Source organism: Emydura macquarii, unplaced genomic scaffold (genome assembly GCF_026122565.2).
Source record: "Emydura macquarii macquarii isolate MOO-44397 ecotype Brisbane River unplaced genomic scaffold, CSIRO-AGI_Emac_v2 contig_1253, whole genome shotgun sequence".
Classification (NCBI taxonomy): domain Eukaryota; kingdom Metazoa; phylum Chordata; order Testudines; family Chelidae; genus Emydura; species Emydura macquarii.
The window spans coordinates 45,301,789-45,327,497 of record NW_027131390.1 but is presented as its reverse complement, the minus strand read 5'-3'; the positions used below and the strand labels follow the sequence as shown (position 1 = coordinate 45,327,497).

General features: G+C 43.0%; 1 protein-coding gene across 1 annotated transcript in view; it reads left to right on the top strand.

The window, feature by feature from the left end:
• Positions 1-25,709, top strand: part of IQCA1 (IQ motif containing with AAA domain 1) — a 141,467-nt gene that overhangs the window by 54,032 nt on the left and 61,726 nt on the right. Inside the window, exon 7 of the mRNA XM_067548658.1 lies at positions 20,714-20,798. Within this exon, the coding sequence (XP_067404759.1) occupies positions 20,714-20,798 (85 nt within the window). The remainder of the gene's footprint in view (positions 1-20,713; positions 20,799-25,709) is intronic.

Genomic DNA, 25,709 nt, shown 5'->3' with positions numbered 1-25,709 from the left:
CCTGACCCACGTGGGATGGGAGAACAGGAATCTCCCCTCTAGCGGCTGATGGAAGGCCAAAATGGCCACCAGGTGAACCCTCTGGGAGGCCAATGCCAGGCCCTGGAGCTTTAGCTGGAGCAGATACTCCAGGATCGCCTGAATAGGAGAGAAACTTGGTGGAATACCCCGGGACTCTGCCCAGCAGGTAAACCGCTTCCGCTTAGCCCAATACACAACCTCTGTTGAAGGTTTTCTGCTGCCCAGCAGGACTTGCTGGATCTGCGCCGAGCAGGCTCTTTCTGCCTCCGTCAGCCACAGAGCTTCCAGGCCGTGAGATGCAGGGAGTCCAGGTCCGGGTGCAGCAGGTGATCGCAGTCCCGGGAGAGAAGGTCGTGCCATCTCAGGAGCTCCACAGACGGGGCGATCGACAGGTCCATCAGCATACTGAACCAGTGCTGTCTCAGCCAGGCTGGGGCGATGAGTATCACATCCACCCTGTCCCTCTTGATTTTCAAGAAAACTTTGGGTAGGAGCGGAATGGGCAGAAACGCATACGTGAGGGTCCCCATCCATTTGATGAGGAATGCGTCGGATATCAATCCTGGCTCGCGACCATGGAGCAAGCAGAACCTCGGACACTTCTTGTTCCAGGACAAAGTGAACAAGTCCAGTGGGGGATCACCCCACTTGTGGAAGATCAAAGTCACGGTCTCCGGGTGCAACGACCAGTCTTGGTGGGGTAGAAACGACCTGCTGAGGTGATCTGCCTTGTCATTCCTCACCCCATGGGAGGTGAGAGGCAGACAAGTGGAAGTTGTGCCTCACTGCAAAGTCCCACAGGTGGATGGCCTCCTGGCAAAGGGCCAAGGAGCGTGCTCCCCCCTGCCTGTTTATATAAAACATGGCTGCGGTGTTGTCCGTCAACACCTGCACCACCCTGCCCGTCAAGAATCGGAGGAACACCTTGCATGCTGGTCAAATGGCCCTGAGCTCTTTTACATTAATGTGCAGGTGCCTTTCCTCCCCCGTCCAGAGCCTCTGAGTGCCCAGGTTGGCACTGATGTGGGCTCCCCATCCCACATCCGAGGCATCGGAGATCAGGGTGACCGACGGGGCCAGATCTCTGAAAGGGACGCCCCACATCACTGTCTTAGAAGTCCATCACCATTTTAGGGATGCTAGGACTGGTGGGGGAACCGTAGACACCTGGTCCAAGGGTGTCTGCTCAGCACATATGCTGAGGCCAACCACGCCTGAAGCAGCCTGAGCCTCAGGTGAGGCCATGTGAGGCCATGTGGCCTAACAGCTGTAGGCAGTGCCTGGCTGTTGTCATGGGGCACCAGTGCAGCTGGGCGATAATCACTGCCATAGCCTCAAACCGAGGTTGTGGGAGGAAGGCTCTGGTCTGGGAAGTGTCCAGGGTGGCCCTAATGAATTCTATGCACTGCACCGGGGTTAGCGTGGACTTCTGCTCATTTATGAGCAGACCCAGCTTGTTGCACACAGAGCAGGTGAGGGCCACGCTGTTCTGTACATGGGACCTGGACCTGCCCTTGATTAACCAGTTGTCCAGGTATGGGAAGATCTGTACACCCCTTTGTCTTAGGTGGGCCGCCACTACTGCCATACATTTGGTGAACATCCTGGGGGCTGACGAGAGGCCAAAGGGCAGGGCTGTAAATTGTTAATGTGAAGCAGACACCATGAAACAGAGGAAGCACCTGTGGCTGGGTAGGATAGACACATGGAAGTATGCGTCCTTCAAGTCGAGGGCAGCATACCAGTCTCCTGGATCCAGAGAAGGGATAATGGAGGCTTGGGAGACCATGCGAAACCTGAGTCGTTTGACATATTTGTTTAGATGACGCAGGTCTAATATGGGACTCAGACTCCCCTTCGCCTTCGGGATGAGGAAGTACCTCGAATAAAACCCCTTTCCCCTTTGTCTTGGGGGACCATTTCCACTGCTCCCAGGTTGAGGAGGGTGACCACCTCCTGCAAGAGGAGTTGCTTGTGAGAGGGGTCCCTGAAGAGGGATGGAGGGGGAGAGTTGTTGGGGCGAGTAACGCAAATTGTAGGGCATAACCCCAAAGGACTACCCCAAGAACCCAATGGTCCGATGTAATGGATGCCCATTGTGCATAGAAGGGTCTTAATCTGTCCAGGAAGGGTTGGGGCAGATCCAGGGAGATGGTAGGGGTGCCACCCTTGGGCGCACCATCAAAATTGCCTCTTTCAATTACCCAACCCCTTGGGGAGTCCCTGCTGGGAGGCTGAGGACGAACTAAGGGGCCGATTTCACCTTCCAAACCCCCTATTTCTGTCCCTGCCCCTGTGGGGCTGGAAGACCCTAGGCGGGGGCCTTGGTTGCTGCTACACCTGTGTCCGTGACTGCCACCTAGAAACCTGGGGCGTGTACAGGCCCAGGGAGCGAAGCATGGCCCTAGAGTTTTTAAGGCCGTGCAGCTTCGCATCAGTCTTGTCTGAGAACAGGCCCAACCCATCTAAGAGGAGGTCCTGAATTGACTGCTGCAGCTCCTGTGACAGCCCCGAGGACTGCGGCCACAAGCACCACCTCATGGCAATGGCAGAGGCCATTGCCCTACTCACCGAGTCTGCGGCATCGCTGGATGTTTCCAGTGCCGCCCTAGCCACTGTGATCCCCTCATCCAGGACCATGGCAAAGTCTGCGGCCTGGTCTTGGGGCAAAACCTCAGCAAACCATCTCAGGGAGTCCTATAGATTAAAGTTATACCTGCCCAGCAGGGTCTGGTGGTTTGCAATCCTAAACTGCAGGGCTGCAAACCTTTCTCCCAAACAAGTCCAGTTTCTTGTTGTCCTTGTTTTTGGGAGTGGACCCCTGATGCCCTTGTCTGTCTCATTGGTTGACCGCATCCACCATCAGGGTTCCCGGAGCCAGGTGAGTGAACAGGAACTCAAACCTTTCAGCTGGGACATAGTTCTTCTTCTCATCCCCTTTAGAAGTAGGGGTGAGTGAGGCAGGGGTTTGCCACAAAGCCTTGGCAATTTTAAGGACCCTGTCATGGACGGGTAGGGCCACCCTTGCTGGGGCATCTGTCCCGAATACATTGAAGAGGGTATCCTCTTCCTCTTCTAACTCCTTGGCCTCTAGCCATAGATTAGAGGCCACCCTCTTAAGCAGCTCCTGGTGCGCCCTAAAATCTTTCAGGGGCACCATGTGGTCCCTGGAGGCTGCCTCGTCTGGGGAGGAGGAGGAGGACTGCCAAGGTGCGACCTGTGGCTGTTTCCCCCCCCGACAACCGGGTGCACCCATGGAGGGTCCCTCCCCTGGGTCCGATTCCTCATCCAAGGAATGGTCCTCACATCCCTTTTCCACAGCAGGGGGCATGGGCTGAACCCCCGACAGGGACTGTGGCCCCAGTCCCATCTGGAAGCCCCATGGGCTCCAATAAGGCCATTGCTGTGGCCATTGCCGCTGTGGCCAACCAGGGGCTGTCTGTGGCACCAGTTGAGGTGTGTCGTGGGGACATTGGCTGCCCCTACAGGAGTCCCAATGGCTACTCCCTTTGCGGGATCCTGAGCCTCTGGAGCAGTGGTGCCGAGCCCCTTTCCGGCCCTTGGTGCCGCTCCGTGCTGGAGACCGCCCTCTTGACATCCCCGACGCGGAAGATGATGAAGACAGCTGCCGTCTCCGCGACCAGTGCCAGCAGGTAGAGGAGTGCTCCGAGAAGCTCGATGAGGACGAACGCCGTCTCAGCACCAACGACTTTTGGTGCCGCTTGCCCTTCAGGGAACGCAAGCAGTGCCGCCGGGAGGTTCGCAGTACCGACCCCGAGTCTGGTGACCAGGCCCTGCATCCTCTGGAGGGTGACTGGGTTCTGCGCCATGCCGGTGCGGGCGAACTCTTCATTACCAGGCTCCTCGACAACGACCGAGTCCTGCGCTGCTTCGTTGCGACGACCTCCTCGGTACCGGGGATCGAGAACTTGAACTGTCCCCGTGCCGCGCTGCGAACCTCGAGCGGTGCCCCCTTGCGTGCTCTGCATCAGGAACTGGCTTCGGTGCCAAGGGGAGGGTCAGCTTGATGAGATAGACTCGGAGCGACTGCTGGGGGAGCATCCACGCTCTACCCCCGATGGCCGTCCAGTGGGAGACGATTCCACCCCTGCCAGGGGTCTCCATCGCCCTTCGGGGGACCCAATGCAGGCTTGCCCCAGGACACCAGCCCTCTCTCCCTCTCCAGGGGGGAGGGTGTAGGCGGTGTAGGCAAGGCCATCAGGGCTCTTGCCATCTGAAAGGCCTCCGGTGTCAACGGCATCAGCAGGGGTGCTCCCCCACTCCCAGGAGTCAGGGGAGACTCCCTGCTCGGAGATGCAGGCACTGGAGGGGACTCGATGGGCCAAGGCTGGTGCATCTCCACACTCGACCCTGCCCTTACTGGCGGTACAGGGGAGTGACTGCGACCCGTGCGCTGCCGCTTCTTCTTCTTCTTCCCCGGCACCGGGGATGCCTTTCTGCGCCAAGTCGATATCAGTGCCGGGGGTGCGCTCTGCACCGAGGAGACGCTCAGCACCGAGGTGGATTGGGGCAGCTCGGAGGCCAGGTGGAGCGTTGCCTCCATTAGTATGGCTTTTAACCTGATGTTTCGGTCTTTTTGGGTCCTTGGTTTAAAAGCCTTGCCTATTTTGCATTTGTCTTTTCTGTGCTGCTCCCCCAAGCACTTAAGGCAGAATTCGTGGGGGTCACTGATCAGGAAAGCCTTCCCGCAGGTGGCACCCGGCTTAAAGCCAGGTGACCCAGGCATGGCCCGGCCACCCTAAGCCCCTCCAGGCTTCTAAGGAATCTTTTAACTAACACTACTTAACAATACTTAACAACTTTCTAACTAAACTAAGGTAATAACAACAAAGTTCAAACAATGGGGAATGGTACTTGCAAAGAGCAAGAGTCGTTCCAGCAACCGTCACAGGGCCGAAAGAAGGAACTGAGGGGCCGTAGGGTAGGCAGTGCCTCATATAGCATGGCATGTGCGCGGGGCTACAGGGGGCACCAGAGCCGACCCTACGGGGTCTGCTAAGGGGAAAAAAATTCTGGGAACCGTGCATGCTGGCATGCACTCACCTATATTGGAATGGACATGAGCAATCACACAAAGGAGAATCTGTTATAGCCTCACCATCTTAAATACAAGTCTGAAAGGCACTTGATTAAACCATAGCATGTGAAGTCAAACTCCAGGTTCACTCTCTGCACTTCATTTGAAGGAAATCCCTCAGGATTCAACAAAGTCCCAATGAGAGTAGCATGTGCAGGAGAGTTAGCACCAGTCTATAAGACTATTTAGTTTACAGCAACCCAGGGTATAATTCTACTTTGCACTAACCTGGTGTGCACTAAGTGTCCGTGTGGACCCTGCCGTTATGTACTAAAAGTTCCCTAGTGTGTTCTCATCGACACACCTACTCTAAGGTCAGATGGGACCAATATGATCATCTAGTCTGACCTCCTGCACTACGCAGGCCACAGAACCTCACCCACTCCTGTAATAAACCTCTAACCTAGGACTGAGTTATTAAAGCCCTCAAATCATGGTTCAAAGACTTCAAGGTACAGAGAATCCACCAGCAAGTAAGCCGTGCCCCATGTTACAGATGAAGGCGAAAAAAAACCCAGAGCCTTTGCCAATCTGCCCTGAGGGAAAATTCCTCCCCAACTGCAAATATGGCCATCAGCTAAACCCTGAGCATGCGGGCAAGACTCACCACACCCACGAAAGTAACTCAGAACCCACCCCATCGAATGTCCCTTCACAGGCCATGGGCATATCTAGCACCTGTAGTCAAAGTTCTAATCTACTGTTTCAGAGCAGGTTAGAACAAAGCACACTACAGGACTTTTAGTGCACTGCAGGCTAGCGCAAGGTACATTTACATCCCAGCTTGCCACAAATTAAGTGTTCCTGTGCACAAGCCCTCGGACTGTTAGAGCAAGACTAAGGGGAGGGCCAGACTGCTCAAATATCTTATTGTCTTAGGTGTATGAAAATTGTCAGCTGGTTTCAGAAGAATATACAGCATATACCCCAGATAGGCCAAACACATGAAAATCTGGCACTGTTTTTCTTCCGCAAACAGAATGAAAGTGGGTTAATGAACTTGGCATCACAGAACTGTAGTGTGTTTCTTGGACTGCAAAGATGACAGTTTTTTAATTAGCAATGTTGATAAATGAGTTCTCTTAGTACTGCACTGAGACTGACTTTTAATTTAACTCATCTGGAATATTTCTCCCTATCTTATTTTACACTTTAGGGGTAGGTCTATACTGACAGCAGCAAAGTCGCTGCCGCCAGATCGATCTTTTTGGATGGATTGAGCAGTCAGTGTAGACCCGCTCAATCGATCAGGACGTCGACTGAGTAAAACCAGCCTCTCAAGTAACATAGCATGTGTCGATGGGAACCCGGTTCCTGTCGGCGCAGTGCAGTGAAGACAGCACGCAGAAGGGAAGCACAGTAGTCGACAGGAGTTACGCAAGCTACTCTGCGTAGTTTGCATAACTCCCATCGACTGCCGCCGAATTTCCAGGTAAGTGTAGACCAGCGCTAGGTATCACAAAACAAACCAGAGATTCCAGACAGTTTATATTGCTAAGGTTACATGTTAGTCACAATTAAAAAGCTAGGTATTTTGCAATTAGGACTGATCAACAGTCTATAAAACTCTCTCTCTAATCAACTGTTTCTACTGCCTCTCTTTAAAAATCATCAATATCAGTCTAAGGTTTTTTTCACCCTTTTCTATATTCTGTGTAATCTGATTATGATTTATTCAAATAGGGCCCCAAAAACCAATTGGAATGAACACTGAAATTCAATCACTGTGACTGTTTTCATATGCATGAAATTGCCTTAGATTTATGATACAATAGTTCATTTAAAAACTCAAGAAGACCACAGAGTGAACTAGATATCTGGAAGTGAAGTGGATGAGAATGTTAGTAATAGTAAAATACGAAGCATCATACCTTGATGGATTATTTAAAAATTAACAATAATATACTGTTCTTCTGCACTCTGGTGTTTTTAAATAGCTATAATTCTCATTCCCCAATCAAATTTTTTCTTGCATGTCACAAGTACTTCTAATGGAAGTGCCTTCTCAACCATAAATATAGTGTCATTAGTGCACTACTATGATAGTGGTCTAAAATGTAGCAATAAACCACTCTCCAGAGCAGTAGTGCGGTGCTTGACAGATGTTGACAGTATGTAGTCTTTTATAAAAATTTAGGGCCAGATCATGGGCACATGAGGGGTGAGAGGCAGAATAGGCCACACATGGGACAGCCAAAATTGGGTTGCTGATATGGGGAGCACAAGCCCCCATCCTGTTTTAACACCAAGGAGCCAGAAGATGACAAATGAGAGATACACCAATGTAGACCATCTTTCTTATTGGTAAAGTGTGTTGAAGTAGAGCTAAGAGAGCCTAAAAGTGTAAAGGGCTCTAGTTAGTGAAATGGAATGGTCTAACATCACCTTATGCATCGTCTGTGACTTTGGCCCTGGCCTGTAAGGAGACCTTCCTCACACAAACCAACTTTCAAACAATGTTAACAGTTAAAAATCAAATAAAAATCAAACTCATTTTAGAGTTTCTTTTGGTGCTATTGTGTTGCTTACATTGCAAACACAATGGGGTTGATTGTACTCTTGCTTACACTGATAGATTTATTCTGAGATTAATTTAAATGACTTTAGTTACAGGTGTAAATCTGATCCCACGTTACCTATCTAAGACAGCTGGAAATGTTATTTAGGATCATTATGACAGTAAAATTAATGTAAGTCATTTCACTGGCATAACCATTTTCATGAGACAAGTTTTTATCCCTATGTATTTAGAAATTTGTCAGCCCTCATGTACTTTACACCTCTCCCTACCCATTAGCATCTCCTTCCTGAGGTGAAATTTAGGGGATAAGACTATTAACTATGACACTAACTTAGCTGCAAGCTTTAGAGACCTGTGTATGACAAACATATTTGCACTGCATTTATTACTTTAGAACTACTAATGTTATGCAAGCATCATTTACTGTGTCTTAGAGCTGGACAAAAACTAGAATTGTTGTCCCAAAGAAGATCCTGAGATGTCAAAATTTTGTTTCTTCCCAATCAAGACAAAAAGTCAGAATCGTGGAATTTTTCATGAAACAAAATAATCCAAAAAGTTTTGTTCTGACAATGTCAGAGCGTTTCATTTTTACTTTTATAATAAAACAGAAGTAAAAACAAAGTTGAAACTGAATGTTCTAACACCATCAAAACATTTCAATAATTTCCCCTCATAAGTTTCAACAGAATTGTACATTCTCATGAAGTGCTTCAGTTTTGTTGAATCAGCTACTCCCACCCCCAACTGAAAACAGTTCCACTAAAACATTTTTGACCAGCTCTGAGTACAAAAATCCTTGTGCTTTGAGTTGAGTTCAAGCAGATCCAAGGATCAGGGCCATGATATTTATTACTAAAGCAACAAACTCATGAAATATCTGGAGTACTTTTTGCAGTCAGGTGTTTGTTGTGATCGATTCTGATACATTTGATTTCTTTCTCTATCAAAAAGGTATGCTAAAACATTTTATAGCAAGTGGAGGGTCACAGATTGAGAGTGCTGACAAAGTCAATGTGTGACTAGTGTCTGTATGATCCATATGTGTGGGTCTAGCAGGCTGCACTACTCAACCCTAAAGAAAATAATCCAGGTCAATGTGGAGGTCAGTGGCGGGTACAGTGATCAGATGTCCTGATTTTATAGGAACAGTCCAGATATTCGGGGATTTGTCTTATATAGGCACCCCTTCCCGATTTTGCACACTTGCTATCTGTGGTGGGGCTTTGCAGAGAGATACACTGCAGCTGCCTGTCTCTATCTGGCTTCTAGATTTTTTTTTAAGGTGTATTCATTTTCTATAGCTGACAACTTCTAGAAGCATAAATGATTACTCAAACTTCTCAGAGAGTCTTTACATCAATATATCCTTTATACTTCTTTCCACTGAAATCCCCCAAAGAATCTGATTTTAGGGGTAGCTTATTTCTTTTGGCAAACTTTGTTAAAAAAAATTGCATGCTTTATTTTCTTACAAAAAATATTGTGTTAAAAATTAGCCTGGTTTGGCTTTCCTTTGTCAGAATCTGTATTAAAAACTGTTCTTGCAGCTTCTAGTTTGAATTGAAGTAATCTTGCTTAAGACTTTAATTGTTTCATTCCCTGTCTTAAGTTTAGTAGCAACACAGAAATGTAACTAATCTACACAATCACGTATAATTGGGGATATCTGGCTTAGATAGGTCTGATTAAGGGTGAGAGGGCTTTTTAATTCAGGAAGTACAGGGGTATTTGGCCTGCCATTGCATGGAGCCAGTTTCTGCACTTTTGACCTCAGCCTGAAGAGTGAAGAGTAAAAGGTAAAAGTAAATCAGTTCAGATGAGAGTTTAAGGAGAATTTTGAGCTTCAACATACATGTTCCTCCAACAGAGCAGAGTTAGTCAGACATTTAAAGCCAGGTTCTGATAGGAGCTTTTCAACTTCAGTAAGGCTTGCGCTGCACACAGTCCCAATGAAATATGTCGGTCAGAGGTTGGCCCTTAGAAAGGACACAGACAATTTCCAGTATGAATAGTTTGAATTTAACTAAAAACAGTCTTGGGACAGAGTCCGATACTGTGAGAAAAGGTAAACAGCACCTCTCTTCATGAACAAGTGTATCAGGATCTGGCCCTTAAGGATCAGGCCAGTTTAGAAGGTCAGGGGTTGAAGTTAGTGTAAAGGTACCCAAGCAAATGACATGAAATGTGGTACATAGCAAGATATTGCTGGCTGAAGGTTTAGACCCAACAAGCAGAATTTCTGACACTATCATTAACCTGCACCAAAAACGGGACTAATTTCAAATCAGGTAAGTGATAGCATATGGACCCCATATAGTCTGTCTGTTCTTTATTTTAGTATATGTATATATTTTACTATTAGCTATCTTAAAACATCTCTGGAACATGATTTTTGTGGGTCTTAGTGTGGCAACCCAATAGAGGTCTTCTGCCTCTTCAGGGGTTCTTGCAAGGGAGTTCTCAGAAACGCACTTTCACAGAACCCCGAGACTGATGAGTACTTCACTGTCAAGGCAGTTACTGATTGGCTGACAATGAAACCACGGGAAACTACAGAGAGCCAACACAGCAGGATACTTGCTCCCGTCTCACAACCCCTCACCCAGATACAAAGGACAGGTGGGCTATCCCGCTGGCACTGACCAGTCCTGGGGTCCAGCATGTGAGGTTTTCACTGTCTGGAGTACAGAGAGTTACAATGTAGGTCTGTAGAAACCCAGGCACTGCAAAGACCCTTGTAACGTGCTTGATCTTGTACATCACTGGAGGTAATGGGATCAGGATTGGGGCAGAGACAACTTCGTATTTTTATGACAGAGCATGGGGAAGTGGAACACCCTGTCGGGGAAGAGGAAGGATTCTCTCAATTGATTTCATTTTATTTCTATTCTCTTGTTGGTAAAGTTAATATAGTTTTCTCCAGTTTTGTCTAGGTTTGCAGTGTGAGTTGGACCTTTTAGCCCTTGAAAGGGATTTAGGTCCTCTGGCCTGCTTAAGGCATTACAGGGGATGGGAAATCATTGTTTCCCAATCCTGGTGTGATTAGGATCCAGGGGAACCATGAATCCTGGCAGGGGAAAAGACAGGCTGGGAAACAAGACCACCATTGATAGGGGTTTGCCTGAAAGGGGATACAATGGCTCTTCTCATCTCTGATCTCCTAGCATCTTAGCTCCTGGCCCTAAAGGAGGATGGACTGGATCCAGAGCTACCTTTAAATGGAGAGTTCACATGGTGATGGCAGAGAATTGGAGGGACCACGAAAAATTCTAGGAAGTTTGCATCTATTAAAATGACGACAATTATTCACCACACGGTCCATTTGTGTCTATGACTCTCCCCCCCACACACACACACACCTTGTGACACTAGTTTATCTTTTTATTCCTGTTATGCTGGCCTGGTAACACTTCATTTTACATTTCTTTAAACATCACATTAATATACCAAAGTAAGCATAGGCCCTAGTGCTCCAAAACACACACACATGAATAGTCCCATTGAACTCAACTGAACTACTCACTTGCATCACATTACTCATGTAAGCATTTGGAGGAACAGGGCCTTGCATCATAAAGTGTGATGCTATTTACATTATACTCCTGTATTTTGTCATTAGAGATGGAACATACTGTGTGCAAATTCAGCATTATATGTGGTTAAAGCGACACTTGTATATGTGATTTATTTTAAAAGCAGCTCCCAAAGTTTTTAAAAAGATGAAAAAAAAATGCAGGAAAATACCATAGCTAAGAAAACTAAAATAAATCAACAGTACCATACAATGTTATACTGAATCGATAGCTGGTGAGATTTCAGAAACTGGCAGAATTCTAACAAAGAGGGTTTTATTTTTTTGGAGGATTGTTATTTGTATTTTGGCCTTTATTTGCTGTAGTCTGTACAGAACAGTGCTGAACTTCTGCCTCGAGTACACAGGCACCTGTTTAGAATGCACAGCAATTCTTCATGACCTTTCTTTTCTACAAATCCCACATGCTTTCTTGCCCTGAAAAGAATTAAATATTCTTTTTCCTCCAAAGAACTTTTTTTTTTAAATTTTCCTGGCAGGGCTTTTTACGCAAGTAGATAGAGAAGTCTTGGCCAAGACAAATGAAAAGAGAGTAGGTAGTAAGTTGTTGAGTTTTACAGGAAAAGGTTTAGGTTAATGTTGTGTTCTTATAAATCAACATCCATATTGGGCCTTTACTATAACCATTTGAACAATACAGAATAGAGAGGGAAAAATTAAAGTTCAGAATAAAATTGTAGTGCTCTTGCGACTGAAAGCAAGACTGAGTGACTTAAGCCAACCAGAGCAAAGGTTGCAGTATGCATCTTCCAGCTTTCTCAGCCTTACCTGGTAGGAATTTGTGGTAAGTCAGAATTGAGGTGCACTAACATTCAACGCTGAGCCCTATCTCGAGTGCAGATTTTCATTCACACTGATTTGTTCCAAGGCCACTGGTAATGTCAAAGAATCATTCAGACCTGGCTGAAAACCAAAACACATTTCACTTGTGTCCCCAAGACAAAAACTGAATCCAGTGGTGAAATCCTGGTTTTATTGAAGTCACAGATGAAAAGCTTATGTCCTTGGCCATAGAAAGTCATTCCTTTGCACTTCTAGTATGCCAGACCTAAGTAATAAAGAGAAATCATTTTTGGAAAGGGAAGACCACCACACCATGAAGCAGGCAGACGAGGACAAAAATGGGGCTATCTATAGTAGTGATGGATGAATCTCATAAGATCCTTCTTTTCCACATCTTATCCATGCTTTCAACTTTCTCATCCAGCTATTTTAATCTGTTGATTAATGATGCCTAACATTTATACTTGGAGCATGGGTCTGTAAGTCTATTCAGTGACATATGGATTGCCAAATGTACTACACCCCTCCTGAATGCATTTCACTGCTTTCTAGGAAGGCAATGGATTTCCTCAAGTGCTTTGGCTCGCTTACAGATTGCCATACCCTATTGTTTCATTTTCCAATGTCTCCTTTTCTCCACAGTCCCTGAGAAATGCACCCTGTTTTGCAGCAGAAATGCATGTAACAGTTCCTTGGGCCAGACTCACTAGTTTCATGGTGCTCTCTGGCTCATCGATTTGATCATCAGCAGTTTATTTATAAAAATAAATCCTTTTCATGTGGAGTTTCATTTTGCCCAGCCCTATGCAAGTGCACAGAGTGGAGGAAGGGGCTACTAGGTATCTTGCCTGTGTCCCTGCCTGGGGACTGGAAAGTGGCAATCTTTATGGTCTTGTGAGTAGAAGGGATTCTTTAGGTTCCGCAGCTGCAGGAACTAGTCTCTTTCGCTACGATGGACAGAGTGATTTCTTCCTAACCATGATCTGCTCTGTCTTCCATTTGGCTTCTGGTGGGGCCACTGTGACTGTACTAGGAAACTTTTCTTTGCAAACCAATGTCTCCTAATCATATTAATTTTCAACTGTTTTACTGAGAAATTATACCCTACATATAAAAATCTGATATCATGCAGTACCACTTGCCTCTGCCTTCTCTTACTTTCCTTGAGCTTTCTTTGATTCTCCCCTCATGATAAGATCACCAAGTTAAAATGAGTTGCTTCATCCAATTCTGGGGTTTTTACTTTTCTAGCAGATGATGTAAAGCAAGATTGGATTTTTGTGTGATGTAGAGAAAACAACAGTGCCAGATTTATTAAGTTTTGTCTTGACACTGAACCAGGTTTCTCTTCAAAGTCTTATATTTACACAGTATCTCTCCTGAGTACATTACACATTCTAGTAAAATCAGAATTTTATTCTTTTTACCCTCTACTATAAGCTTTCTATCCCAAGCCAGAGTATGCAACGGTTTCAGACTTACGTGACTACAGTGTTATATTTTGGACACTACTCCCCTTTCCTTGACAAACAAAAATACAAAAAGGCCACAAGGTCTATGCATTTTTTGAGTGATCTGTCATTCAGACGGAAAGACCATTATGGATGCAGAGAAAACGTTCAGGCGATATTTCTATGGGAACAGAGCTCTGAACAGACTAGAGGGAAACGGACCAGATACCTTTTTTTTCCCCTTGGAATTCTTAATGAAAACCGATCTTGCAGACAGCATGTAGTTTGAAGTTCTCAATTAATCCCCAGCACCCCACAAATGGGCTGTGGCTGTAATAAATGCTGTCGTACCCCAGCTCTCTGAGACAAAAACACCGAGTCAGAATGTTTTTAGTCACCACTCTGATTATCAGGTCTGTTGCTTATTAGAGGTGGCTGCTGCTATATCTTCTGAAATACTTATCTTACAATATAACCATGCCACTTGCACCGTGGAAGGGAAACTGAGAAGGATTCCCATTGTAAACCTTTTCATGTTAAATTCATAATATGGAGAAAATAAAACTTAATTCTGGGCTGAAATTTGACACAGTAGCTCATGCGTTCTAGTTTACTTGCTTTTAGTATTTAAAAAGCCTGTTATAGTCACGAATATTAAATAATTTCCAAGAATTTTCAGAGCAGGTGTCAATTTAGAATCAATCACACAGGAGCAGCAACTAAATAAAGCATATGTCTGTCAAAGTATTTACGCACATATGTATTTAAGTAACAGACCCAACTTCTTTGGAGTCACATTTGAAAACCTTCATCTGAACACGCAGTTATTGCGCCAAATGCCGTCCTATATACATTACATGGGTGCACTGGGGAATAGACGGAAGGGAGCCTCTTTCCTGCCAAGTACAGCTGCACAGAAGAAGGGCAGGGTTCCTACTTAGCATTTTAGCACATATTAGGCAGGCCAGTAGTCAGCAGTATATGTTCTTCAAGGATACAGGCTGCTCCATTCTGGATCAGTAAACGCTGTGTGCCCAGTAGAAGTTTTCCACTGCTCCCCAGGCCCATCAGGATGGCTATTGGACCATACATGCAGTGGGCACTGCAGTGGGCAGAATAAATCCCCTGTCAATACACTAGGGGTATGTCTGCGTAGGGATCAAAGGCACATAGAATGGCTGTGGCTGGCCTAGGTCAGCTGACTGAGGCTTACAGGGCTTGGGCTGCAGAGCTAAAACCTGAGGTTCATGACAGCTCAGAGATGGAAAAGGGTAACTCATAAGAACAAACAAAAGCAGCATACACAATTGCCATCAGACTGTGAGATACTGAACAATGTGTCTTACACTGAACGTATAAAGGTCCAAAAATAAAAACCAAGTGTCCTTGAATAGTTATTATTTCGAAGGCGTGCTGGCATTAAGCCTGGCACAGGTGGCCTACAACACTAAGAATAGAGATACCCTCAATGGAAGATCGGTACTGACTGATCACAGGACCACTGGCTCTGTTTCCAGCTGCTAAATTATATCAAGAAAGCTGACGCCACATTCAAGACATTCCCAATGTTATTTTTCAGTGTAAGCAATCGCTTGAGTTGCTACAAAGATGCCATAGGCTCATGAGTGGTAGAAAGGGTGGTGCACACAACTGCTTCTGGAAGTGGCACAAAATACCATCTCTATTAAACTGTAATACTAATACTACCAAAATTTGAGCACCCCGCTGCAGGATTTCCATGGTACACAATCAGTGATGATGATATATTTATAGACAAGATGGAAGTCTCAGACTCAATCCTCTATAAGGGACCTAGGTGCATTTTTTGTTAAAAGTTGGTAACAACTTTTCAAATAATTTGAACCTGCTGATTTCGAAAATCATTACTGCCAAGCTGAATTTTGACATTTAGACCCTCACACTTGCAAAGGAATCTGACTATCAAAATTCACCAGATATGTTTGAAATACCGACAGTATGTGCATGAACTTCTCAGCAAAATCAAACTGTTTGGCATAATTCTTTTTCAGTCTATTCAGTAAAGAAATGAGAGGGCACACATCATGGTTAACACCTATTGCACCCTAATATGCAACATTTATAGCATTTAGTCATCCATATACTGTAATTTAAGAAATAAGTCAAACACCAAAGTTATTTTCCCTGTAATGTGTGAAATGATTTTCTCGCATGCTTAGTATTTGTTTTATAGTACACAGTGCTTTATAGAATAGAATTAACATAGAAGTGATGGAGAGAATTTTTTTTTAAATACACAAATAGAGAGAACAACAGTATTTATATGAGGTGAGTGCAATAAACCACCATGTTGTTACAGTTGTAGTAAACCATGGAACTAGTATTGGCATCTGACAAAAGGGGTTTCTGCACACGAAAGCTTATGCCCAAATAAATTTGTTAGTCTTTAAGGTGCCACAGAACTCTCATTGTTTTACATGGAACTAGTACTAAGTCTCAAGAGATCCATACCAGTTTCCTACAGTTTCTCCATTATTTGCCAAGAATCAAGTAAAGAAGATGTGCATGAAACAGGTGAACAAGGACTGCAAAGAACGAGGAAGACACCACCCATGGGAAAGAAACTGCAAGATGTCAAATACAAAAAGGCCACTGACAGAACAGAGTCCATCTTTTATTCAAAACAGACATCAGCAGTCATGTGACACAGAAATTTCTATGCCCAATACACAGACAAAAGCAAAATCCAGAGATTACAGAAAGCAAAAGCATCTGCAACTGTTGTATCATGAGTGGCTAGTTGTAGTGATCCCAATAAAGAGCCCAGTGTCTGTAATAAAAGACAGTCCAGTTGTGTGAAAATTATGGACTGGAGATGCTGCATGTTTTGTCAAGAAGTGCGCCCTAAATAGAGACTTACCTCTAACTGCATTTGAGATGAGTGAGCAGATAACAAAGGCAGCTATATTTGACCACAAATGAGTGTGTTTGCTGGAGTAAATGACCCGATAGCTTCTGACAGCAAGTACCACCTGACTTGTTACATCCCATTTGTGGAGGTTGTGATGCAAGAAATGAGGGCACCAAAATTACAGACACAGCAAAGCTTTGGCTTCAAAATGAGCTTCTGCATGCAGTCCATCAAGGCCATATTTTGGGATTATTGGAGATTTGGCATCATGAGAGCAATCTGGCATTGAAATTCCACACTCCTACATCAGTCGTAAATCGTTACGCAAGGGAAAACCCCAAACTCATTTGGGGGGCTTATTTCACTTCCTTTCATTGCCTTGAACAGTCTCCTGCTGAGAGACCGACACTCTTCATTCCAGCTAAGTATAAATACATACCCATATCACAAATGAGAAATTCTTTCCAAGATGATGAGATGGCCATCCCTATTTACCTTCTCCAAGCCGACATATTTCTGTCACAGGTGGATCGTGCATTGAAAAGTTGGGGAGATACTTTGCCAAATCCTGGCTACAAAGGTTTTAATATCACTGAGGAGGATACAGTTGTTTACACTCCAGATGGCCTGCACATATTCCTTCACCTGCTGTATGAGGCCAAATTTTTTCTTGACTGTTTCAGAGGAGTAGCGGTGTTAGTCTGTTTTTAGCAAAACAGCAAGAGTCCTGTGGCACATTAAAGACTAACAAATGTATTTGGGTGTGAGCTTTCGTGGGCAGAATCCCACTTCATCGGATGCACTTCTTGACTGTGATACTGTTGAGAAACTTGAGAAACAACAATTAGGGAAATTCAAGATGCTTCATGTAGCTCAAAACATTGTATACAGTGTGAGTGGTGGAAAGAAATGGACACCAGAGCACATTCTCCTTGGGGTGAACCTCCCATCAGGCAATAAGGTCAAAACAACTTGTTCCACTTTTTCATAAGGCCTGTCCACAGTATTAGTTGTGAAGAAATCCTAAAGGTGGACACAGCCCTAGCACAGAAAACTATACAAACTACAGATGCTGAGAATGAGTCTGTTATTCAGCCCAACCTGGTTCCCAGCAAGTTTGTTCACTATAAAGCCAACTATTTTTCCATACATGATGCTTCTCTGGATGGCAAAAAGATGCAACCCAAGTTGCTGGTTGGCAAAGAGAACCTACCCCAATCTAATGTTGAATGATCTAAACAAATGCATGCTCAATGTTCCTGTTGCAGTCGACACAATCATGCCAGCGAAAATGAGAAATGGTAAAGCTAAATCAGTATTCAAGGACCGTGTCTGCAAAGAGTGGTACTCAGACTCTGAAGAAAACTGCTTCTGACATGACCTTTATATCACTAAGTATCAAAATGAGAACCCAAGATGTGGATGGACACATTTCAACCAGTTGCACACAACAGAAACCAGAAATAGTTACCATTGGATACTTGCCAATCATTCAAGCTAGACAGCCTCTATACTGCTGTATAGAGATACCAACATGTGCACATGTTGGTGCTTGGGCAGCAGTATGTGGGTCTACCTGTTGATGAAACTGTACTGTAAACTGATGGAACGAAGATATGGCAAAACCACTCTCTCTACTCTGGTGTGGCCTGATTAGAAGGAATGAACTTTCAAAATCTTACGGGCAAGCGCACACAGGCTCCAGAGCTAGCAAGTGCCTGGATTGAAAATGGAGTTCTTGGTCCAAACTCTACAGAGCAAGCTATGAATGGCAAGTCATATGTCAGGGCAACACAGGCCCACAAACTAACATTTCAGGCTACTGTGGTGCCTGCTTTTCCCACAACTCATGGACTTTATAGCAGTGCATGATCAAGAACTCAAAGAGGATATTGTCAAAGCCACACTCTTATGGTGAGTTCATGTCAGTTTGTACTTCCAAGAATTTGAAATCTCACATTCACATTTGTGAGCAGCAAAGGTGAAAGTAGTGTGAACTTCAGGTTTTGGTGGCAGTACATGGAAATGGTGGCCTTACTGCTCATGCTCAACCATGCCCAGAGAGAAGGAAACTGGCAACTGTATCTCTTCACCTTCAAATATATGCTGCCATTCTTCATGAGATATAGCTGCACAAACTAAGCAATGTGGGGTGCCATCTACATTGCAGACGTGCATCAACTACCAGCTGAAGTGCTTGAGGAGTTCTTGCAAGGGAACTTCGTTATGAAGAGATCATGTCAGAAGTTCAAACAAGTGGATCCTAATAAGAGTCAGGAGTAGCTAATTGGCACAGAAAAGAAAGGAGGTGGAATTGTAGGTATCAGCAAGACTCCATTCCTCAGCATATGGGTCTTTTCTGACAACCTGAGAGCCCCCTATCACAGCAGACACCAGAGCCATATACCATGTTGGTTTGGATGACCAATTTATTCATGAGTCTATGATGTGGTGTTCATCCCACACTAGCATAGGAAGGGTTAATGAGGCTGAGAAGGGGCCAATTAAGTGGATAGGCCACAGCTGAGGGAAATTAGGTGGCCTAAGTAACCTCAGATTGATGAAGCTGAGAAGAAACAGGAGTGGCTAATATAAAGCCAGGAAGCCCATGGCCAGTTTCTTGATGTCAAAGAGGGAAGGAAGGAAACTCAGGGGAGAGTAGAAACTCCAGGGGATCTAGGCCTGGAAGAAAGAGTTTATTCAGAAAGATGGTGGAGCAAAAGCCTGAGAAAGGCAGAGTAGGAAAAGGTTCAGGAAAATGGGAGCAAGGTGGGATACATGAAGTAGTGAAAGAACTCAAAGGATAAGCATGACTTGTTTGTAGAGGAGCATCCAAATGTAGAGAACTGGAACAAAGTTGTGTCAATGTATGTGATGGTGCACCAGGACAATATTATCAAATAAATAGCTGTGTCATAATAAGTGACCTATTAAGATATTGATTCAATATGCCACTGTCTACCAAAGTTTCTTGAAATAGTACATCATTAACATGTGTACTTAACTTGTGTGCATTAAAATGTTTGCTTACAGTTCAGAAAATAAATATTTTCAATTGTTTTAAACAGAAGTGTTTTCAGATTATAGGTTGTATTTCTGATAGTTAAAGCATTCAAGCTGATTTGTTTCAACGTGCAAATGCTCAAGTTATAAGAGCCATGCAAACATGATCTCTCTAACATAATATTTCTATCATCTCTTACAAATAAGAAACTGAAATTCAATAGCTTTATGAAAAGATTGTGCGTATTATTTGATCACTTTCGTTACACGCTGCTGCTCATTAAGATCCAACCGAAATATGCTAATCCTAGACAAAAAGGATATAAAGATTTACACTCCAGCAATTTCCATGTTACTTTGTTCCTGAGACCTTTATATACACAACATACAGCTTGGTAATAACCATATTTAGATTCAGTACACCCAAATTTTCTTAGAAAGACTTGGTACCACTTTTAACAAAACATGCCTCTTAGAGTTAACTTTTCCGAAAGCCTGACTAGTCTGTTACTCAGAAAGAAGTTGTGTCTCTCGGGAAAGTAACATCCATTTTTATCTATGAATTATTTTTAAATAAAAAGCAAACAAAAATACCAAATTAAAACTTTTGTAATATAGTGAATTAATTAAAGTGAAGAATCAGTCTGAACTCAACCCATTAGTTCACATTGTCATTTTTTCAACTAGTCAACTAGAAATAGAAGTAAAGTACTTGCCACCTCAATGTCAAATGCCCTGACTTTTGTCAGCTTTAAATCAAACTCTTAGCATTATTTAAACATAGGAGCTGTGTCTAATACAATATTAAACTATTTTACCCAAGTCAAGAATTTGAATGAGTCCTTACTTATCTTAGAGATAAAACATGTTTGTGAAATCAAACGTGGCCTAACATTAAACAGAACTGACAACCCATGCTTCTCTTTTGGTTCAAAGGGCCATTATTCAATTGGCCTCTAAAACCTGCTTGCAGTATAAATGAGCAAATCCTTTTCCACATGCATGTTATTTATTGCAAATGCAGTGATCCAATTTTTCCATCTGGTGCTATTAATGCATGTGCCAGTAGAAATGGTTCAGCATATAAGCCAAAGTGCCTGCAATTATAATGGATCTATTTTTATTTATTATGTTTACTGCAGTAGTACTTAGTGACTCCAATCATAGACAAGGTACTTTGCAAACATAATAAAAAGACAATGAATTTGAGTAATATCTGCCTTTGAAGGTGATGCCATTCCCTCAACACTGCGTATGATGTGATGGGATGCCTCCATAAAATATTTGTGTTATTAGATTAATAGGATTGGTAGGTATGGTATTTTAATTTCTTCTTTTGTTTTACCTACAGGCATATTACAGGCAAGTTTCCTGACTACCCTAATGAAGAGGAGGGCGGTTCAACTGCTATTTTTTCTCAAAAAACACCAGATCAGGTATTTTAATGCCTCTCCCCACTCAAAAAGGGATAAAATGCTTAGAAGTTGAAACAAAAAACAAACAAACGAAGTGTCCACACCTGCCCAAGTGAGTTTTTAGAGCAATGGAAGCCATAGCTCTAAAAACGTTTTGGTTAAACTTTTACTGGGATTGCAATGGCTGTGTACTCAAAGCAAGTACATTTAATGTTTCCATTACTCTTTTGTTTTTATAAGCAGAGATACATTCCCATGTAGTGTATATAGCTATTAAGCCACATTTGAAGGTGATAAATAAGATATGTAAATTACACATTGATAAGTGGGTGTAAGGGAATCTAAGGACAAAGAAGTCTCTTAGAAGAGTTACACCAATTTACCTAAATGGATTTTTTTTACATTAATTCAGTTAGACTGATGTAAACTCCTAATAAAGATACATTTCATCCAGTTTAACCCTATTTAAAGCAGTTTCGTTCACATCAGTAAATTACCAAATTAAGCTAAACAATTTTAAGTAAGGATTAAATTGGTGTTTCTCTACATTAGGTGTTTGCACTAGTCTAAATGTTTAGTTAAACCAGATAAATGTTTCTAATATAAACCAGGCCTAAGTTGCTTTAATTTATTGCCACTGGCTAATAAAATGATTTAAGTTAAAGTGAGGAAAGAGGCTTAGTTTAGTTTATCTTACACCTTTTTCAACCACTCTCAGTTGCTTTTCCTGTTAAAACCCTTTGCAAGATGCTTTTATTAGTCAGAGGGGCCAGAAATTTCTTTCCTTAACCATCAAGGTGTCATATGGAGAATGTGATTAAGCCCGGTTGGTGCAGCAAAGGCAGAGATTGGCACTTAGAGGCATTTCCTCTATCAAAAGTGACCTTAGCTGGATGATAAATCTGTTGAGGGAAATAACCCTTGGAAAGCTGGTACGTGATAGCAGAATTTGACCAACTGAGTGAACTAGATTGGCTGGCTACTAGTGGGCTGAGGGGGGAAAAAATACAAATTGATGTCTGGCTATTAAAATAAAAAGCTTCCCTGTTCAAGATTCTCTTCATTAACTGCATGCAATTGATTATCTTATTTAGTGAAACATCATTTTGAATTGAATAGTTCTCTGGAAAATCCTACATCAGAGTCTGAGATAGGTCAATGTTATAACTATTTCTGATTTTCACAAATGTAAATACTCAATAGTCTAGCATAAGGCAAAGTGCTCTCAAAGTCAGTTACTTTGCTCAGAATAAGGAAAAAACAACAAGAACTGGATCTCTATGCCTCACCAAAACTGAAGTTGGGCATACTCAAGCTCAGTTTGCTAGGGTCAGCCTACCAGCCTCTGTGTCTAAATCTCGTTGTTCAGTCCCAGACGGAACGAGGAAAAACAGTCCATTACATTTTTCAGGTTATAAAGTAGAAACATATGCTGGAGTCAAGAGGGCTTTGTAGGCTGTTCTAAGCAGCAGGGAAGCTGCCCAGCAGGTATTGCTTATTATTAGAGGTTGCTTCAGGGGCATGAGGATAATTAGAACTGCCCCTGCCAACAAAAAGAACAAACAAAATTCAAAAAGAAAATATGGAGAGGAATGGTACCAAACAATACCGATTTGCAGTAGATTTTGGAGTACATTCCCCTCCCTCACCTCTCCCCCAGCTTTTAATTCCTATCTTCATTTATTTTGCTATGTTTCTTGGACATCTGTTCTTCACTATATTATAAATATAGGCATTCTAAAACCTGGAACAGCAGCTTGAGAGATTGTTTTACTGTCTGCTTTCTCCCTGCACGAAAGGAACATACAGAAATAAATGCTACATTTTTTGTTCAAGTTTGGCATTCTGGGTAATGTAAGTGAATAGGAGTTTTGCCATTGACTTCATTGGAGGCAGGGACTTCACCTCTGGTGTGTATTACCTTCCATGAATGGCTTGGTTACTTTCAAGTTAAATGCCATGAGAAATCAAGACAGGATTGTGTTTAAAAGTGAACATCTGATAAGCCTTGAGTAAAAACACTTTGGGTAAAATAAGCAAAAAAAAAAAAAACCCATCATTTCACAAACCATTGCTACATTAGTATACGTTCAATATTTCTTTATCCTTTGACAACTATCACCTTATAATATAGCCTGGTATTTCTGCACCAACTAGGCGTTCATCCTTTAAGGATAATTTTGTGCATATATTTAACTAAGGTAAAATGTAAAAAATAATAATTAATAATTAAGTGTGTCAAAGGTATCCCAATAGGAACTTTTCTGGCTATTTATTTAGTGAAAAATAAAGCTGACAACAGGCTTTTGTGCCTTAAAAAAATAATTTAAGATTTTGGTGAAAATCAGTATAATCTTACTACATCTGTTTCAGATTTCTATTCCCTATGTCTTTCATATCCTTCTATGAAGACAATTTTTTGCCTTTGCTTTTATACTACTGCCAAAAAAATGACAGTTTGTTTCTGAAATAATCCTTTTTTAATAAATGACTTCACTAGAAATAACCCACCAGAGTTGCTGTCTAGAAATCACATCGTCCCTCCAATTATTTCCAACATTCAGAAGTTTAAGAAACCAAAGAATCTGCTTCCTGGGACTTTTGGTTGCAAATTAAATGTGTGTGTCAAGAACAGAAAGTCAATTCTGAATTACTGTAATTTCAGCTTTATAATGTGCCAGAAGTAAAAGGAGGGGGGAAATGATGTGCTGTCTGCTGTGCAAACACACGTGTCATCCTGACTGAGGACTCTTTGCAATACCACAATACAAGTTATCATCATTACCAATCAGCACCATGAAACTAAAGTAGTTCATTTATTCAGACAGTCAGTTTGTACAAGTATAAATGGCAATGCTTTAGATACTTCCATTATGCCTATGAAAGACTCAGTATGGAGAGCTGGATCAGATTTTACCAAGGTATCTTGAACCACTTTATTTGTGTGTGTTAATGTAATCATATGTCTCTCTCTCACACACACACACACACACACACACACACTCCACATACATATGTAATATTCTATTCACTTGTTGTTAATTAATACTTTGAACTGTAACAGCTAAAAAGTGAAAGACAAATTCTGGAGTCTCGGTAGAACAGTAGCTTCCCATAGCCAGCTCTGCAAATGCATTTAAATCCTGACCTGCAACACTCTGCTCACAAAAGGTTCAAGCGGTGAACACAGACAGACAATTGTGCCAAATTAGATAGACCCAGATTTTCTATATTTCCCACTAATTATGGCTGCCCAATTTAAGAAACCTTGGGAGATTTTCAGAGGTGCTGATCATGCAAAATTGAGGTCAGCAGGCGCTGCAGGTGATCAGCACCCCAGAATATCAGGACCTCGGTATCTCAAGTTAAGCACACAGAAACCAAGGCTCCTAAAGTTTCAAGTGTTTACAGGAGGATAGACAAAGCACTAAGATAGCTGCACTTGTGAGTTAAGCCAAATTTGACATGTCTGCAAAACTAAAGACTACTGGGTTAATCTGCCATTGATCACAAAGTGTGGCAGACCCTTAAAACAAACTAAGACTTGCAAGGTCCTGGGGGACCCACAAAATCCCACGCATCATCTTGGATCCATTCCCGTGAGGTACAAATCCCTTTGGCTGCTTTTAAAGGTTGAAAGGCTTAGGTTTTGTTTGTAAACTCACACTGGAATGTAAACGGTGTTCAAACATGCCTTACCAAGAGAAAACAAACTTAAAGGTAGCTAAGGGGATTCATTTCTCAAATGGAGTGAATCCAAAGTGTTAACTGCAAGTAGCATGATGGGATTTTGAGGCTTCCAATGTAATGGAAATATGATTATCCTAAGTACCATGAATAACTGACCAATGATGGCATCACCTTAACAGAAATATTCAGCATATAAAAAGGACCTGTAATTTAGTTTATTTAAGCAAAACAAAGCATTAACAGGATTCTGCACGTTACATACAACAAATACAAGGGTAAGAAAGGATGATCCTGTGGTAGGGCACTAACCTAGGCGTTAGAGTAGGGATTGAACCCAGATTGCCTATCAGACTTCCTGCATGAACCTTGGCAAGTCACTGAAGGTGGAATTCACAAGGGGTGTTAGGCACTGAAATCTCTCACTTTTAGGCACCCTGCGCCTATGGAATTCACAACCCGGAGTTCAGGCTCAGGGTCCCTGTACAATGCATGGTACCTCTCAATCTCTCCTGTAGGAGCAGTTCCACTGTGTAAACATAATTAAATTTTTATTGGGCCAGTGAGAGTGAGCAGGAGTTAGGCACTTTTGAAAGTCCCACTAGGCACCTATTGCATCTTTAGATGCCTAAATACCTTTGCAAATCTGTCTCCTCATTAAGCACTATAAATCTAAGCTCCAGGTCTAAAAGATTGGAAATAATGGCACCTTAGAGAGGCAATCTAACCCATTCTTTTCCTGGTTCATTGGTGGAATCAGTCAATGAAGGGATATCCAAGGCAGGTCAGGTCTTCTCATCAAGAAGGATGCCAAAAAGATTTACATTTTAGGGGAGGAAAGTCTACTCCAAGTACCTGGTTGCCAGTTACTGGGTCACCATGACCAGGTGCCAGTTTCACCTTCAAGAAAGATGCTTCCTTTAATCAACCAGTTTTCTGAGGATCTAGTGGTTTAGAAGCACATTAGCATCCAAGCAATTCCTACAGGTGGTTTAGGATTTTTGGACACCCTGACTCATACACTGGCGTCAGCAATTTGAATTGATACCCCTAGGTCAATTTAAGGAGTTTGCACCTATTTAAATATTGACTTTAATTCAAACTGATGCAGCCTGTGAATAGACAAGGCCTTAGGACCTCCTGTTGGAAAGGGAAGTTCTTTTCAGCCTCAAAATGGCCAAGAGGCCACAAAAAATGTGCCTCACTAAGTTTCTGGGACTACTTCAGTCTCCCTTTTCTGGCCTG